This window comes from Chanos chanos, chromosome 7 (genome assembly GCF_902362185.1).
Source record: "Chanos chanos chromosome 7, fChaCha1.1, whole genome shotgun sequence".
NCBI classification, from domain to species: domain Eukaryota; kingdom Metazoa; phylum Chordata; class Actinopteri; order Gonorynchiformes; family Chanidae; genus Chanos; species Chanos chanos.
In genome coordinates, this window is record NC_044501.1 from 28,890,490 (window position 1) to 28,906,752 (window position 16,263).

The 16,263-nt window shown below is 39.8% G+C and overlaps 1 protein-coding gene across 1 annotated transcript in view; it reads left to right on the top strand.

Annotated features, from left to right (window-relative positions):
* ptprn2 (protein tyrosine phosphatase receptor type N2) overlaps nt 1-16,263 on the top strand; it is a 136,368-nt gene that overhangs the window by 87,222 nt on the left and 32,883 nt on the right. Inside the window, exon 12 of the mRNA XM_030779149.1 lies at nt 12,679-12,891. Within this exon, the coding sequence (XP_030635009.1) occupies nt 12,679-12,891 (213 nt within the window). The remainder of the gene's footprint in view (nt 1-12,678; nt 12,892-16,263) is intronic.

The following is a 16,263-nucleotide window of genomic DNA, read 5'->3' on the forward strand; positions in this document are numbered from 1 at the left end:
AATGTTGAAACAAACAAACAAACAAATAAACTTAATATAAAGGATGCCGGTTATTAATTAAGTTTATAAATGTACACAAAATGCTGACATAGCAAGTTGAATATTAAATATTCCTCAGAAAGATTCCTAAAGTAAAAAAACAACAACAACAACAACAACAAAAAAAAACAAACTGTAGATGCACTTTTTACATCTTGGGAACTGTGGCTCCAATGTCTTCTATCCCAACAATAATTCACAAGAGTAACATTTCGAAGAAACATAAAACCAAAACCAAGGTCAGGTTTCTGCATGAACAGAAACCCAATGTCAAGAATATGAAAATGGGTAACCTACTTTAAGGCAGGTTATATACGTAAAGATGTGACATTTATACAGATTAGTCCTTTTTTATTTGGAGGCTGCAATCCAACATGTCAGCTGGTATATCTTATACACAATGTGGAGGCATAAATATATGGCATAAACCTATAGTGTAAATATACGGTGCAGACACTTATGCTTGTATACATCCTAGAGCACAGTGCTCCACATGGGACAGAGCAGAGGAATCTAACAGGTGAACGCTGTATCGTAGGCCAAAGATTTGAAAAGGATCCATGGCTGTAACAGACAGCTTTAATGGGCAGTTTTCCAGGTGCAAATTAAACCTGGTCACGGAGTAAATTTCACTCTTAATAGGAATTCTATGTTAATAAAAAAAAAAAAAAGGATTTAACCCCGAGGAATTATAAATAAATTACCTAACTGGTAATTAGCATCTTGAAGAGGACATCTGCTGAACTCATTTGAGGATTCATTTGTGAGTAAGCTTGTTTTTTTCACTAATACTAATCAGTAAATGGTATTAAACTTTGGAGGGCCAGAGTTTTGTGTTTCAGTATGTTATCCATATGAGGTAGTGTGTTTAACCCTGGGGACAGTACTTTCAGCTGCCAAAAACAAACAAACAAAAGAAAACAGTTGTAACGTTCATATTCAAATGTCACACACACACACACACACACACACACAGGTTCTTCGGCCATGCACAGTATGGTAAACTGTAGTGCCATGTTAAGCCTCCATCTTGTAGTGACTAACTGCAATTTTATTTCTCTGTTTCCAACACCTGCCTGCTTAACCCAAAGCTACCCTCTTAAGACAAAGCTAGTGATGCACAAAGCTAGCTGGTGTAGACAGATTATTGGGCTAGTTTTTTTTTTTTCTGATGCGACCGCTCTCATCCCGTCTGAATAATCAGCTCGACTGTCAAATTCTCAGGATACAGAGGGGTTAAGAGCCACCTTCATCATTAGTGTTACTTGATAAAGAAGCAGTGTGTCTGTCAAACTTATTTTTTATTTTCCATGAAACAGCAGCCTTGAACACACTACCAACTTGCCTTTTAGATTATTATAATATTCAACACATTGTCTAACTGGTTATTTAAAAAAATATAAAATCTATTTGGGCCATTAAAGTTTTTCTTTGTGATTTGCTGTGTAGTTGAGTGTGGGTTGAGGGGACCAGTTGGGTGACACAAGCTAACAATACTAACGCCCCCACTGATCAGGGCTGTTACCACGGTAATTGTTAGGGGTTTTTTTGGCAAACGGCTTTGTAAAAATCGCTTTTAAGCTCCAGTAAGAGACTTGACCCATGAACTGGAAAGATTTTTTGACGTTTGTAATGGGTTTGCGAAGACAATAAATGCATTTGAAATTAGGGAACGAATATCTGTCACCTAAACTCACAATGCACGCGTCGCAGGGTGATGTTTAAGGTCATGGAATTGTGAAACAGGGATGTAGCCATTAAGTCAATTACGGTTTCTCCTACCCAGCTCCCTCTGTTGGCTTCATTCCCTTGATTAGCTCTGATCACCAAACTATTGGTTAGGCTCTTGCAATAAAGCCATTTTGTAGCCCTTTTGGTCAATAACTACATCACGTTTTTTTGGAGGGGAATGCTTAAGGAGAGCAAAGGTAAGAGTTTATTTTGAGAATAGGGGCCAGAATGTGTGTTTTGTGTGTTTTTTTTTTCTTCCATTGTGTACCAGACAATAGAGTATGAGGGGTTTTTTTATCCATTGTGCTTTTTGTTAGATCAAATATTTTTCAGCTGAGATTTGGATGTTGATGATGTGAGGCGTAGTTCAGCTGTGCTTTGGCTCAGAAAACAGTTTGTTCTGAAAATGAAATGATCCATTTGAACTCTCTGGATTCCAGCCTCTGTGTGAAAAGTCGATGGGAGAGGAGAGAATAATTTGTGTTTCTTTTCACAGAAATCTCAGCTTTGAACTCTATCAATACATAATTTATAGTAACCATCTGGTTAAAGCCTCTTCAAACTATATACTCTGTTCTTTGCGTTCTCTCTCTCTCTCTTTCTCTCTCTCACTCACTCACACACACACACACACACACGCACACACACACACAGAAGGAGAGAGAGAGAACAGTGTATAAACCTGTAATCTGGACATTGTTGTTACATTATCTGAATTGACAAAAAATACCTACTTTTGTTCGTTTGCTTTGCTTATCTCTGGCCCCATTCAATAACAGTTTCCAAGTCCCATCTGGTGCTTATAACTTTGCCCATCTCAAAAAGAGCTCTACGTGTCCCTTTTTTATGATATTATATACATCACCTCTCATTAAAAATGAATGGCCGTTCACATCCTTTAAATAGCTTTTGTGCTCTCCTTCAAAAATAAATAAAATAAAATAAAATAAATAACAAGAGAGGATATGACATAGACAATCAAAGTTACTAGCCCAGAGTTCAGATCCCTTGTGTACAGTACTCATAATGAAATTCAATAATCTTAAGATATAAAGGCAGTCTATCAGAAGTATCGATGTAGCGATAGTGAGAGGGTGGCTTTTTTTTCTCCTCCTTTTTTTTTTTTTTTTTTACTGGGCTGCAGCCCAGTGGCTCCCACTTACATAGACTGTACAATGAGTCAGCGTTTTTCTGACTGTAGCAGACTGTATATTGAGTCAGCATTTTTTCGATTGTACAGTGAGCTCTGGGGTACAATAAAGCTATCAAGCTATCTACTCTTACTGTATTTATTTATTTATTTATTTTTAATTGTGATATGCTACAAATCTGAGAGCTTCTTTTGTTAAGTGCTTCTTTAACCAAAATGGCTTCGCAAAACTGTTTGACCTTGAGTTGACCTCTAAGACTTTTTACAATGGTCTCATGGCTCTAGAGACAAAATAAGATGGAGAAGGGCAAGCTGTTTATCATACATGGGATTGTAAGTAAAATTAGCCCATGGAAGAGGGGGGGATAAATATACATTGCTGAAGCATTAGCCTACTTCAGAGTAATTACATAGAAAATTAAAGACAAAGACATAATTCCAAAGACATCTTCTATTTTCCCCTTGCCCAGTAAGCTTCCATAATATCCAGAACCCTTCTGTTTCTATTGAGCAGTACCTAAATAAATTCAACTTCTGTCGTAGCCTCCATACTGAATTTAAGATTTTCCCACTGTTTTATTCTTAGTAACTGTGTCATCTTGCTGTTTTTATTTGATTTGGGGTTTTTTTTTCTTTCTTTCTTTCTTTCTTAATGTTATTTTGTGACTACCATAGCTGTGCATTGAATGTGCATGTAAAGGTTTTGATCACTGCTAGCATATCTATGCAAGATGACAAGCATAGCGTTTACCTTGATCACCAGTGCGCTCGTAGCTTTGAACTGGCTGGCAACAGCCCTAGCTGTAGCTAGGAATCGCACAATGAGAAAGCTTATTTTAACAAGCTAATCTGAGGCAAAGACTGCAACGACATGGTCGACACACATCTCTTCCTGAATTAGTCCGCTAAGCCTCATATATGTATGAGACATAGCGAGCCAAATGTTAGCGCTTGCCAATTAGCGCGGCAGTGTTCTTGGCGGATTAGAAATGGGATGAGCATGCCCCCCCCCCCCCCCCCCCACCCCCAGTCCCAAATCTCTTTCATCCTTTAAGGAAATATAGTCCCAGTTAATTCATTTAAAAATGTTCCTGAAAATGTTTTTGTACACTTTTGATACAAGCTTAGATGTCAAATATTAAGATAAATCTTGTAAATGAAAACAAACTGTGAAATGAACTAGCGAATGGGAATGTGATTCAGTAAGAGGAACTTGGTTTGTTGTCGATGACTGTTACCTCCTCCTTCATCTCTTTTCTGGAAAAATAATGCTGAGTCATAACTTGATGCTTTTTCGGGGGGTGGGGGGGGGGCATCTTATACTGACAGTCAGCTATAGGTTTGTCTGTCTATGAACACTTAACACGCTAGTCAGACAAACTGCCTCACAAGCAGGGAAGAGGAAGATAAAATAAGTATTTGTCAGAAGTTACCTTGACGTTTTCTCAAATTCTGTGGTAACTATTGATTTATCAATGTTTAAATGTCTAATCACTTCGATATATCTCTCCTGTGTACATCTTTCCAGCATTTTTTTTTTTTTTGACTCAAGACAATATCCTTGTTGTAATTGACTCATGGTAGTTTTTACCTCACTCCCTGTGGCATTTGTCCTTTAAATAATTTATTAAACTCATTTACAAATGGGCGTAGTAAGGTTTGGTTTGCAGTCTGATTAGTTCATATTCATGCTTGCAGATCAAACTCTGTGTTTACTGGTTTTCTGAATTGGTTACTGGAATTGAGGATGAGAATACAGAGATGGTGGTGTAAAACTGGAGAGAGGGAGACAGACAGGGACTAGGAGAGGGAACAAGGGTGGAGCACAAAAGATGGAGAAGGAGGAGAGGCATCAAGGAAGAGAAGTAGAGAATTAAAGGGGGAGATAATGATGGAGAGTTGGAGACAGGGTGGTTAGAAAGACAAGCAGTTTTAAAATGTAATTCAGGCTGATTCACATTGACAAAAGTGAATGTGGTGGTCTTGGCTGAACTGACTTTTCTGTAAGGTCCTGATGTTTTCTCACTTTGTCCAAACACAAACACACACACACACACACACACACATGCTCATCTGGGTAGTGTCAGGCAGCAGTTATTCTGTATGACTCCTCTGTGTCAGTCTTCAGCATCCCTCCATCTGATATTTGTTTAACATCCCCCTTTCCCCTCGTCCTCGAAACACTATGTATTGATCTGTGACGTTTAGTCAGAGATCAGTCGCCGATGCTGTTCTGTGTCAGCTCCGTCAGGAACACGTACAGTCTAAGCATGAGCAGTCGAAAGACGCAAGAGTGTGAGACGCAGCATAACAGACGTAACAGAGCAACAGATGAAAACAGGAGATTCTACAAGCATTTAAAAAGCAATGTAGAAAATCCTCACTTGCTATTTTCTTTGTCCACTTGCAGAGAGATGACAAAAAAAGTAGACCAGAAGAGTGCACACACACACACACACACATTGAGAGAGAGAGAGACTCATACACACCCTTGCTGTTGAACTTGTAAAAACTTTAAACTGTCTGTACTTTCATAAGAAGCCTGAGGAGAGAGACTTTATACTGTGAGGAGCCTCAGTTCTCAGTGTACACTCAGAGCCACTCTAGTTCACCTGACAGACTTCAGTCAGAGAGATGGAGAGAAGAAGAGAGAGATGGAGAGAAGATGAGAGAGATGAGATTAGGTGTTTACTAGGTTTATGTTAAGGTCTACTTTATGATCGAAGGTCTGACTTTCATAGTGTGTGTGTGTGTGTGTGAGAGAGAGTGAGAGAGAGAGAGAGAGAGAGAGAGGGAGGGAGAGAGAGAGCAGGTTTTGTCCCTCTCTCAGCCCTGCCAGCTCCAGCTGTCACACACTGGGACAAAGACAGGGGATGGGGGGGTATGAGGGAGAGAGGAGGGAGTAGTGGAACTGAAAAGAAAGATAAACTGAAGACCCCTCCCCAGACTCGTCATCTGCATTTGACAGGAACACCCCCACCTTCCCACCCTCCGGATGGTGTGTGCAAACACACGCACACACACACACACACACACACACACACACACACACACAGACTCTCAGAACACATTGGTAATACAGGCTCAAAGACTGTTTCTCACACCTATTGCATGGACAGTCACTTTCTCTCTCTCTCTCTCTCTCTCTCTCTCTCTCTCTCTCTCTTTCTCTTTCTCTTTCTCTTTCACACACACACACCACACTCAGAAATTCACTCATTTCATATAAGTACACTCAAAAACACACGCCCCCTCCCTTTCCATTTGTTTTCCCTCTCTTCTCCTCTGGGTTCTGTAATCCCTCTCTCTGCTCACTGCAGCTGTTACCCTCCTTAGAGCCCACTGTGTTCTTGTCAAAATTGTTTTGACCGTTCATTTGAATGATTTTCATGCGCTTTTAAAAAATTTTTTCCACGTTACATATAATGAGATGTATCAGGATAGGATATGTAGTTGATCTGAGATGAAAAAGAGTTGGCTGTCAGTCGAACAATCAAATCCTAAATTGTCGTAGACGTTCTAGCCCTTAAGTTTCACTACATCTTCCATAATAATGGTCACAACGATTATTTTACCGTAATCATCAATTTAACTTCGAGAGAGAGAGAGAGAGAGAGAGAGAGAGCACGCAATTCAACGAACACAGAAACCCCAAGTAGCTTAACAAATGAGTGACAACCCCGCTGTCCATTCATACCCCGCGAGCTTATTAGCACTCCTCTCCTTGTGGAGCGGCGCTGTCGGCAACATGTGGAGGCATCGCTATAGCAACCGGTGGATATGACATGTGCTGAAGACAGGGACTCGAGTTGAGTTGAATATAAGGAGGAGCTCCGGGTCCGACACTTTGTACGCTGTAAAAACCCCGCTCTCCTTCTTTTCAGCCGCACATGAACACTCAAAGGACACGACAGTCCACTGCAGCTTCTTACAAGGCTTGGAAAATCTGGCGGGCATTTTCGCTGAGGGTGTTCTCTCTCTCTCTCTCTCTCTCTCGCTCTCGCTCTCTCTCTCTCTCTCTCTCTCTCATTCATTCTGTCCTCTCGTACGCTCTTTCTTTTCTTTTATTCCTCTTCATTTTTCCCATCCGCTTCCGTGAAAGCACGACAAACAACCGCGGTCTTTTGTGAGACTGGGAGCAGAAGGGAGCTTGGTAACTTTTAGAGATGCGGGATTGTGAGGAGGCTGTACTAGGACACCTTAGCACTGTGGGAGACGCCGCAGCTGCTGGTATTCAGATGCGCTGCTCCTCCGGAATAGGATCTTGTCTCGCTACGGCACAATTCTCAGAACACGTCGAGTCAAAAATGGATTTAGGTAACTATCCCATTAATTCACAGTCATTACCAGTTTGCTGCTTTAAAAACCTTTTTTTTTTTTCATTTTTTATATTTTATAGCGGAAACGCTCTATTATGTGTGACCGATATCTGCAGATGTGTGACTGTACGGTGACAAAGCGTGGTGTCGGTAAGCGTGAAAACTTGAGTGCGCATCTGTACCAATGTAGACTGGCTGATGCTAGAAAGAATTCCCGAAGTCGACTCCGAAGAATTTTAATGGCGGTTTAACGCATAACGCATTGCTGTGTTGAATGATAATGAATTCAGTTTGTCCCTCTTAGTAGATAGCCTACCAGTGTGTCTCTAAATTGTTATTTGACTACGGTGCGACATTTCGTACTGTATCCTTGTTGTCGTAAGTTATGTAATCGACTTTTTGGCCGGTGATGGTGCTGTACAACTGATTGTACATTAATCAATGGTTATGCGCATTTTATTGGAACCGTGTAAACGGTTGACCGCGTGAGCTATTTCGGATTAGTCGTTAATAATCAAACCCTGAAGTCACTGCCGTTGAACGGATGTTTCGTTTTACTGGTAATTGGAGAAGACAGTGTCGGAGAAATTGATTGCTTTCAACCACGTTGCACCTTGCCGGCGATGTAATGGCTTGTGTCTATCGACACGTTAAGGATATTTTACCGTTGACCCAGGGCTGAAACAGTGTCTCTGTCGGATAGACGTTGGCTCCGTTTTTTATATATATATATTCTGGAAAAACTGCAGGGAAGACCCTCTATTTCCTTGTTACAAACCTAGATTATTTTGCATAATTGTTCCGTGAAATCAGACAAGAGTGCTATTCCGTTATAAGAGAGATTTACTTAAAATATTTATCTAATTACCTAGCTTGTTAACCTTGATTTTTTAAAATAAAAATATACTCTCTTTAAAACTAATAAACCGGGCAAAAATATTTATGTTCAGCTATCTGAACAATTGTTTGATCAGGTTTTGCTTTTTTTTTTTTCATTTAGCTCACTTATTAATTTTTAAGTAGGATTCCCTGTCTCAGGATAATATTTAATAGTACAGGCTAGTAATTCCACTAATGTCTTGTTTATTTATTAATTTGTTGTATCAAACAATAACAGGTAATAATAAGATAATATTTGCCATGCAAACACTAATTGCAGGAGGCTTACGAGAGAAAACAGCCAAAACATTATTTTTTTTTATTTAAATTTGAAATAATGAAATATACTAAAACAACCCTCAGCTGACATGTGATAAATTACAGATTTGATTGTAAATTGAAAGTAAATTTTTAGATCTATTGAAAGACTTTTCACCAAACTTTGAACCGAACATTGCTGTTAAATTTACCACAAAAAAAAAAAAAAGCATCATCAGAAGTGATACAGATAACTTCAAATAGCAGAGTCATTTCATAATTTTAAAACATAAATTTGTCTATAAAAAAAGAAATGTATTACCTAGTTTTTAGTGTGTGTGTGTGTGTGTGCTGATTCACGGGTGTTTTTTTGGGGGGGTGGGGGCTGGAAAAAGGGGTGATGGTGAGCGACCCCTGGAAGGCATTGTGGTGCTTTTGGGGATCATTTGTGTGTTAAAAGTGAAAGGCAGAGCGACAGCCCCTCTCTCTGGCCCTCTTACCCTTCCACCCCCCCCCCCTCGCTCTCTCTTTCTCTCTCTTTTCAATCATTAAAATCAGCCAGAGCCTCCGAAATCCATCTGCCTTTTGTCCTCTGTCACATTCCCTAATCCCTCTGTTGCTCCGAGAGAGAGAGAGAGAGAGAAAAGAGAGGGAAAAAGTTTTCAGCTCCACGTATTTAAACACGGTGAATTTCTTATGGTGGTTTGTAGAAGCAGTATCAAAGAATCTTGGTCCTATGTGGAGACGTAGTCTTTTCAGTAAAGGCGACAAAAAGTATACACAAGATATAAAATAAACAGCAGTACCTGTTAATCAGCCGTTTTTGTTGCATCATTTTAATGTCTCTTTCTCTAACTCTTTACTCTCCATCTTAAGCGTTTCCTGCATAAATTGTTCCTTTTCACTCTTTCTGCCTATATAAAGATTTTTTTTTTTTTTACTGTAAATACACCAATATATACATTTTTTTTTTCCAGAGGAGCTTCCTGTGTAGCTGAATTCAGTCTGCGAACATTAACACATGAAATCATTTCTTTAAAAAAAAACAAAAAAAAAACGCTTTTACTTATTGTTTGGATGTCAGCGTGTTTACAAAAAATAATTTTGCTGTCTGCTGTTTTGTGTCTATAATTGTGGATGAATTTGAGCATGTGCACAAGCGCATTATTTTTCAAACTGTAGGCCTAACTGTGTGTGAGTTAAAAACAGAAATAATAATCACATACACACACACACACACATAAGTAATAGAAGAACTCAACCTTTTTTCGGAAAGATTTTCAGACATTTTTTCCTCAATGAAATATATGTTCATTTAATTTATTCTGCTGTTTCCGATGTACATTATAAATTTCCGTGTGGCCTAAGTCTTTTGTTTTTTGGAAAGTGACTAAACCTTTTTTTCCTCTTAATGTGGAGCTTCCTTTAGTGTGCCCAACATGAATCAGACATTTGCAGGTCCAATTTTTTTTCATTTCCAGTACATCAACAAAAACTTGAAAGAATCTCTCTCTCTCGCTCTCTCTCTCCAAATTTCTTTTCTGAGCAGTTAATCAAGCATTTTCTAACTAGGAAAACACTTTTACAAGTTTACATGTGGATTAGCAGGTTTTTTTTAAATGACACTTTGCACAGTTTCAGTAATATTTCAGATTAGCGTTTATATATTTTGTGTGTGTGTTATGTACTGTATATATATATTTTATAAAACAGATCTGCTAACATGTATGTCCAGAATGGCTGCTTTTGAGCATTGCAGTGATATTGTGGTAGCGGATAAATATATTTAACTACTTTCATTTCAGTGTTTCTGAAAGGACTAAATACCTCATATTAAATTACAGGAGTGGTCTTTTACAGTTAATCCTCAGGATTGTTATAATTAATGTGGACTGGATTTTAATCTCCATTTTTAAAAGTTTATATTCAAATTTGCAGAATCTACCAAGCATTAAATCATAATTCTTGTATGCTTACTCTTAAAGATTATTGCATTTTAAATATATTTATTCATATTTAGTGTGTCCCTCTGTTATGTTAGTACAGTCTTAATTTCTAACTGTATTTTAGACATATGAATTGCCTACATTATCAATCAGTCAATTTTTATCAATTTTTCATTTTCATGTTACACTGCTTTCTTTCTTTCTTTCTTTCTTTCTTTCTTTCTGTCTTTCTTTCTTTTATTTTTCAGGCCCACTATCTCTCTTCTCTGCCTTCTCTCTCTCTCTCTCTCTCTCTGTTTCACCTCAAACCCCATGTTTAAAAGCCTGATGCATTTTATTCTATTTGGTTATAATTAATAGCAGACATTATTTAGCGAAGCACAGTTTTCTTTTCATGGCAGTCTTTTCATGTTGGAGATCTTTTCATGTAATTCAATTGAGAGTCTTAAGTCTGTGGAGGGTGTGTGTGTGCATGCGTGTGTGTGTGTGTGTGTAGGGGGGGGTTGCAAAGATGGCCTTCATTCTACAGACTCTTACTACGTTTGATGTGTGGAAAGCAAACCATTCCTGGCACACAATGGCGAAAAGGAGCATTAAAAAAATCCTAAACCAAACCGTTCCTGCTCTGACAATAAAGCTAGAAGCTAATCCATGGAAACCAGGAAAACCTCACAATTAGGTGCAAATATTTTCTGATTTTTTTCCTTGGCCCCTTACTGGCTAAAGGGATTTGAATGTGTAGGTGGGGAAAAAAGAAGTTTTAAATGTTTTTAAGCATAGAGAGGGCATTTGAAAATACAGAGCTTGTTTTTTTTTCCGTTTTTTTTTTTTTTTTTTTTTTCTCACGGCAACAGGTTTGTGTGATAACCCATTTATTAATTCATGTCTCTCAGCTAACACCACTTAAATGGTGAAATACCACTTAAATTTCCCTGAACAAAAAATTAAGATTCATCCTAGACTCTGTTTGCATATTCAGTTCAGAATGACGTTTAGTCCTATCAGAGCCTAATCCTGTCCTAACAAATTGCCCCATAATCCCCCCCCCCCTTCCAGAAAAATCCAACATTTTTGTCTAGGTTTGAGACTTATTAGCAAAGACAAGGAAGCTTCTAGAAGTTGAGTTCTCGCAGTGGTTGGACGTATAGCCAGTTACATTGCTGTGTGCATGGCTGTCCAGCTTATAGCAGGGTTCTGATAGTATTGAAAACTAACTAAGGCAGAGAAAGCAAAAAAAAAAAAAAGACAAAAAAAGGGGGCGGGGAGAAATGCGAGTCTGAACCACACTCTAAGCACTCCGTCTATTCAGCCACACGGGCGTTTGGATACAATACCTTGCCAATTCCCCCCGCAGCTCAGTGCTGCCTGTCACCCCCCACTGCACCCCCACCCCCACCCCCAGGGGGCTAACAAGCCTGACAACCATCACCCCCCCCCCCCTTCCTTCTGTGGAACGTTACTGGGCAGACCCCCCCCCCTTTCCATCTTCTGAAGCCCCTTCCTCACTTTATACCCCCCCACCACCTCCCCAATTCAATGTCATTAACTCAGAGGCCCCAGCCAGCTACTCCTGTCTTGGCCAAACCCAAGGCTACAAGGCTAATTAGTAACAAGCTTGTACAGTGAGGGCCAAACCTAATTGCTCAATAGTGACATGATTCAACTTGCCAAGACAAGAAACCAACCTTCAACTCTCCAAATGAAACTTCTCTACGTATATGTGTGTGTGTGGTCGATCAGTTCATGGCACAGAAAAAAAATAATAATGTCATCTTGAAGGACATTTTTTCTTCTTCGTCTTTTTTCTTGTTGCTGTGTTTTACTTGGTGTTTTGATTCCACCTGAGGTGTGGTTTTCCACCGCTGAATAAATAATTCCATGGGTGGAAACAGGCCTGCAGTTTTACCAATGGTTTTTCGATATTGAAGTGGTGAAATATTACGCCATGCATTCATTTAAAATGTTCCAGTGAATTCTAGGAAAGGGTCTTTATTGATTTGATGTATCTGAGTTGTGGGGCTGACTTTGGTAGCCTAATCTGATCTGGTTCTATCACCGACCGAGTGGTCCATTTTTGTAATACCATTATTGCCGTTATTCGTTCGTAGAATAACATTATACAGTTTAAACAGTGTTTTTTATTATTTTCAGTGCTATGTTTTATATGTATTTGAAGTAAAGATATTGATTTGCCAAAACACATGAATATAGCCTATCAAGAGTTCACCTTTATTTGTTGCATCAGTTTTTTCCCCTTTCAAAAAAGGCGCGGAAATTTATGCGGTTATATCTATGAAAACATCTTTTTTTTATAAGTACGGTTAAATAATTTATTTTCATTTTCTGTTTCTTTCAGCGAGGAAAACTGAATCAGATTCCCGTCGTCAAGCAAAGCCGTTTGGAGCCCAGCAACTTTGTGGTCCTGACGGTGGTCTCTATGGTGTTTATCGTCGTAGTGGTGGGGTTAACAGGGGCGCTGTATTGCTTGCGCCATCGCTCAAATTACAAGTTGAAGAAGCTGGCCAGTTTGGGGACTGACACTTGCAATGATGCTACAGCGACCTATCAGGTAAGAGGAGACCCTTTAATTCAGCCAATCACAATGCCAACACTCGGCTCTCATTGGATAGGAGTTTATGCGTTCTAGTAAACGTGACTCTGATTGTTCAATAGTTTAAATGTCATATTTGGGTGGGAAAGCGAAAAGATTTCAATTTCAATATTTAAAATGGGGTCATAAAATGAGGCAGATGCTGGGATAGTTAACTAAGCTGTATAACACTTTTCTTCTTATGTAACACTTAACTGTTGAGTTACAATTTTGTCGATTTCATTATGATCTGAATGTAAAACAGCACATTTTAGTACCACAAGCATGCTGACAGCACGTTAGCAATAAAGCGTAATTCGTTTAAAAACCTCACCGCCTAATTATGACCCGTCGGAGCGAGCCCAGATGTCCTTGCGCGACAGTGGCGCCTAATATGAATCCTAATTGAGGCAGGGCCTTTTTAGCAGGGAAATGAGTTTGTTGTCTGACCTTTTTCTCTCGGCTCCTAGCGGGTTGGCTTGCGGTAGAGGCTTATTGATTTTGCGTTGGGGCTCAGCTGCGCTCCACGACAGAGCGGCGCGCGGGGGTGCGCAGCTTCCCACTTCTCCTTCTCTCCTCTTCAATATTTAATCGCCTATCACACTTTGTCGTTAGACCCCACCTAGAATATTGGCCCAATCAGCGATGTAAAGAAATAAGCAATGTTTATCAGCATGATCCAGGGATGGTTATACGTGGATTCCTGCTATTGACCATCCCTCATGTTTTCATTTCGGCTTGTAATTACGGTGTATCGATTTCGATTTGCAAGTGACGTAAAAGTCTTATGTGTGTGTGTGTGTTGTGTCGTCTTAATTTTATGCACGGAATATTTCTCTCTCTCGCTCTCTCTCCCCCTCTCCCTCTCGCTCTCCCTCTCTCTCTCCCTCACTTACAAACATTAGTTTTTTTTTTACATTTCATCATAAATTTTTGTGACATGCTAGAACACCTTAGCAAATTACGTAACTGGTGTGAGATATCTTGGGTTAGCGTTGGCTCATTAGAAAATTATAAGACCTATGTACACACACACACTTCCTCTCTCTCTCTCTCTCTCTCTCTCTCTCTCTCTTTCTCTCTCTCTCTCTCTCTCTCTCTCTATTATTGCATTCATATTGCCTTGGCTCCTGTGAGCAACACGGAATTATAATCAGTTCTTGCCCTGCGCGCTTCACACAGGCACACACACACACACACACACATGTTCATGTGCGTCTGACACATGGTCCGTGCTTTTTTGTTGCATTGCTCTTCTATTGTCATAAGTATAATTGTCCACCAGTTTGTCTCACCAAGAGGTACGTTTTACAAGTTAGAGACATGTTCAATGGAAACTGACAGGATTACGTCCATTCATCCACCAGCACTATATTCAGTATGTTTTCTTCATTAAAAAGCTGCTGTTAATCATAATTTTGGGATTTTTTTTTTTTTTGGTTGCGTCATTGCTACATTTACCATGTATATGCCCAGTGTTGATCCATCTGATTGTACTCAAACAATAGCCATGGTCTTGGTCCTTGATGCTTGCTTACATAAAAGAATCTTCACAAACATGGTTAAAGAATGTTCACATAAACGTGAAGACTTGTCAATAACACACACAGGATGACACAGGTCTGTCTGGGGTTGGGGAACGGTGGGATAGCTCTGTTAAGTAGGAGTTTTCAAACACTGACAGTATCGTACGAAAGGAGTCGGTGAATTATTTCAGAGCCTTGGTCAGTTCATGGGGTTCTTAGGGGGAAGGTTTAAGACTGCAGGCGTTTTTTAATTCAGCAAGGCTTCGGTCAGGAACGGGGGAGGGGGAGGGGGAGGGAGGGAGAGAGAGAGAGAGAGAGAAAGGATGATGGTTTGACTTGGGTGTCTTCCCTCCCTGTCACACCGGTTAGTTTTGGGTTAGAGGTTTTTTGTTTTTTGTTTTTTTGTTTTTTTGAGAAGTGAGGTGCTGTGTCTGGTCCACCCTTACACAAATCTTCTCCTAAAATTTGTCAGTATCTCTGTTTTACTGCATGCTGTGTATCCTTGGTCTTGAACCTGTTTGATGATTGGACAGAAATGATTGGTTTGATGTTTGATGTCTAGATATATCGCTATCAAACACACACCCCCCCCCTCCCCGCGCCCTGTGAAATATGCAGTAGAGAAATAAGAAATTGTTCCCTTGTTTCGTCATTGTTTCCAATATCCAAAAAAATTTCTTTATTTTCTTTAATATTGCATGGAATGCTAGTTAAGAGTTATGTTTGCCGAGAAGCCTATTTTTACTGTGTGTGTGTGTGTGTGTGTGTGTGTACATCAGAAAGAAAGACAGAGATTGGAAGGAAGAAATGTTGAAAGGAATGCACATGTACTTTGCTGCAAACATTTGTATGTGTGATCCTGTGTGTTTATATTGTGCTGCATTGAAACGTGTGTGTGTGTGTGTGTGTGTGTGTAAATGTGTATACTTGTGTGTGTCTTTAAATATATTAACATGACTGCCCCAATCTAAGCCATAGCTGTCATCCGCCCCATTAGCAGATGGTTATTAATGTGAGGGGTGGAGGCCAAGAGTGTGTGCCCCCAGTCGCTGCTCTTTCCTTGGGTTGCCTGGCTTCACCTCCCCACCCTCCCTCCGCACGCAACCTTCCGTCTGGTTCGTGTCTCACCAGGGGATCTGCATTAGCGAGTCACACTACACTCCCACCTCCGACCCCCTGCTCACACCGCCTGACCTGACTGTCAGCTCCGCTCCGCTTTTGTCCTTTTTATCTGTTCAATTCATTCTTTCGCTACTGTTGGACATTCGCTCGCAGACAGGGTCACGTTGTGGCAGCTAGCACCTACTGCTTTTGTCTTATGCGTGTTTGTATGAATTTCTGTATGATGAAAAATACTTTTTAAAAATATGAATATGCTCTAACTGCAAAACATGTGTAAAATAGGTTTATTCGTGTTACACGTATGTACTCCTCTTCAGCTTAAAAGAAATGCTTGTTATTTTTCAATTCAGTGTTAGGTTTTGTCAAATGTTTGGATTTGAGCAGTCCTGTCCTGATGTACTTTGGTCCCTAAGCTCCACGGACATGAAAGTTTATTCATTACGTTTTGAAAGCTATTGGGTTTGTCTAGTTATCAGTCTTGCGTCTGTAATCACAGTTATCATGGCGGTCTCATTCAACCATACAGCAAGCAAAGATCATATGATTACAAGATCTCCCACTATGTGTGATTGTCCTTGAAGCCTAGAGTTATTCACAAATAGAGATCACCCTCTCTATCTCTGAGAGTACAGCCAATCATCTAAAAATCCTACCGAATCACTGATCCCAGTGAATATGATGGAGAAATCTCCACCTTCAGTAA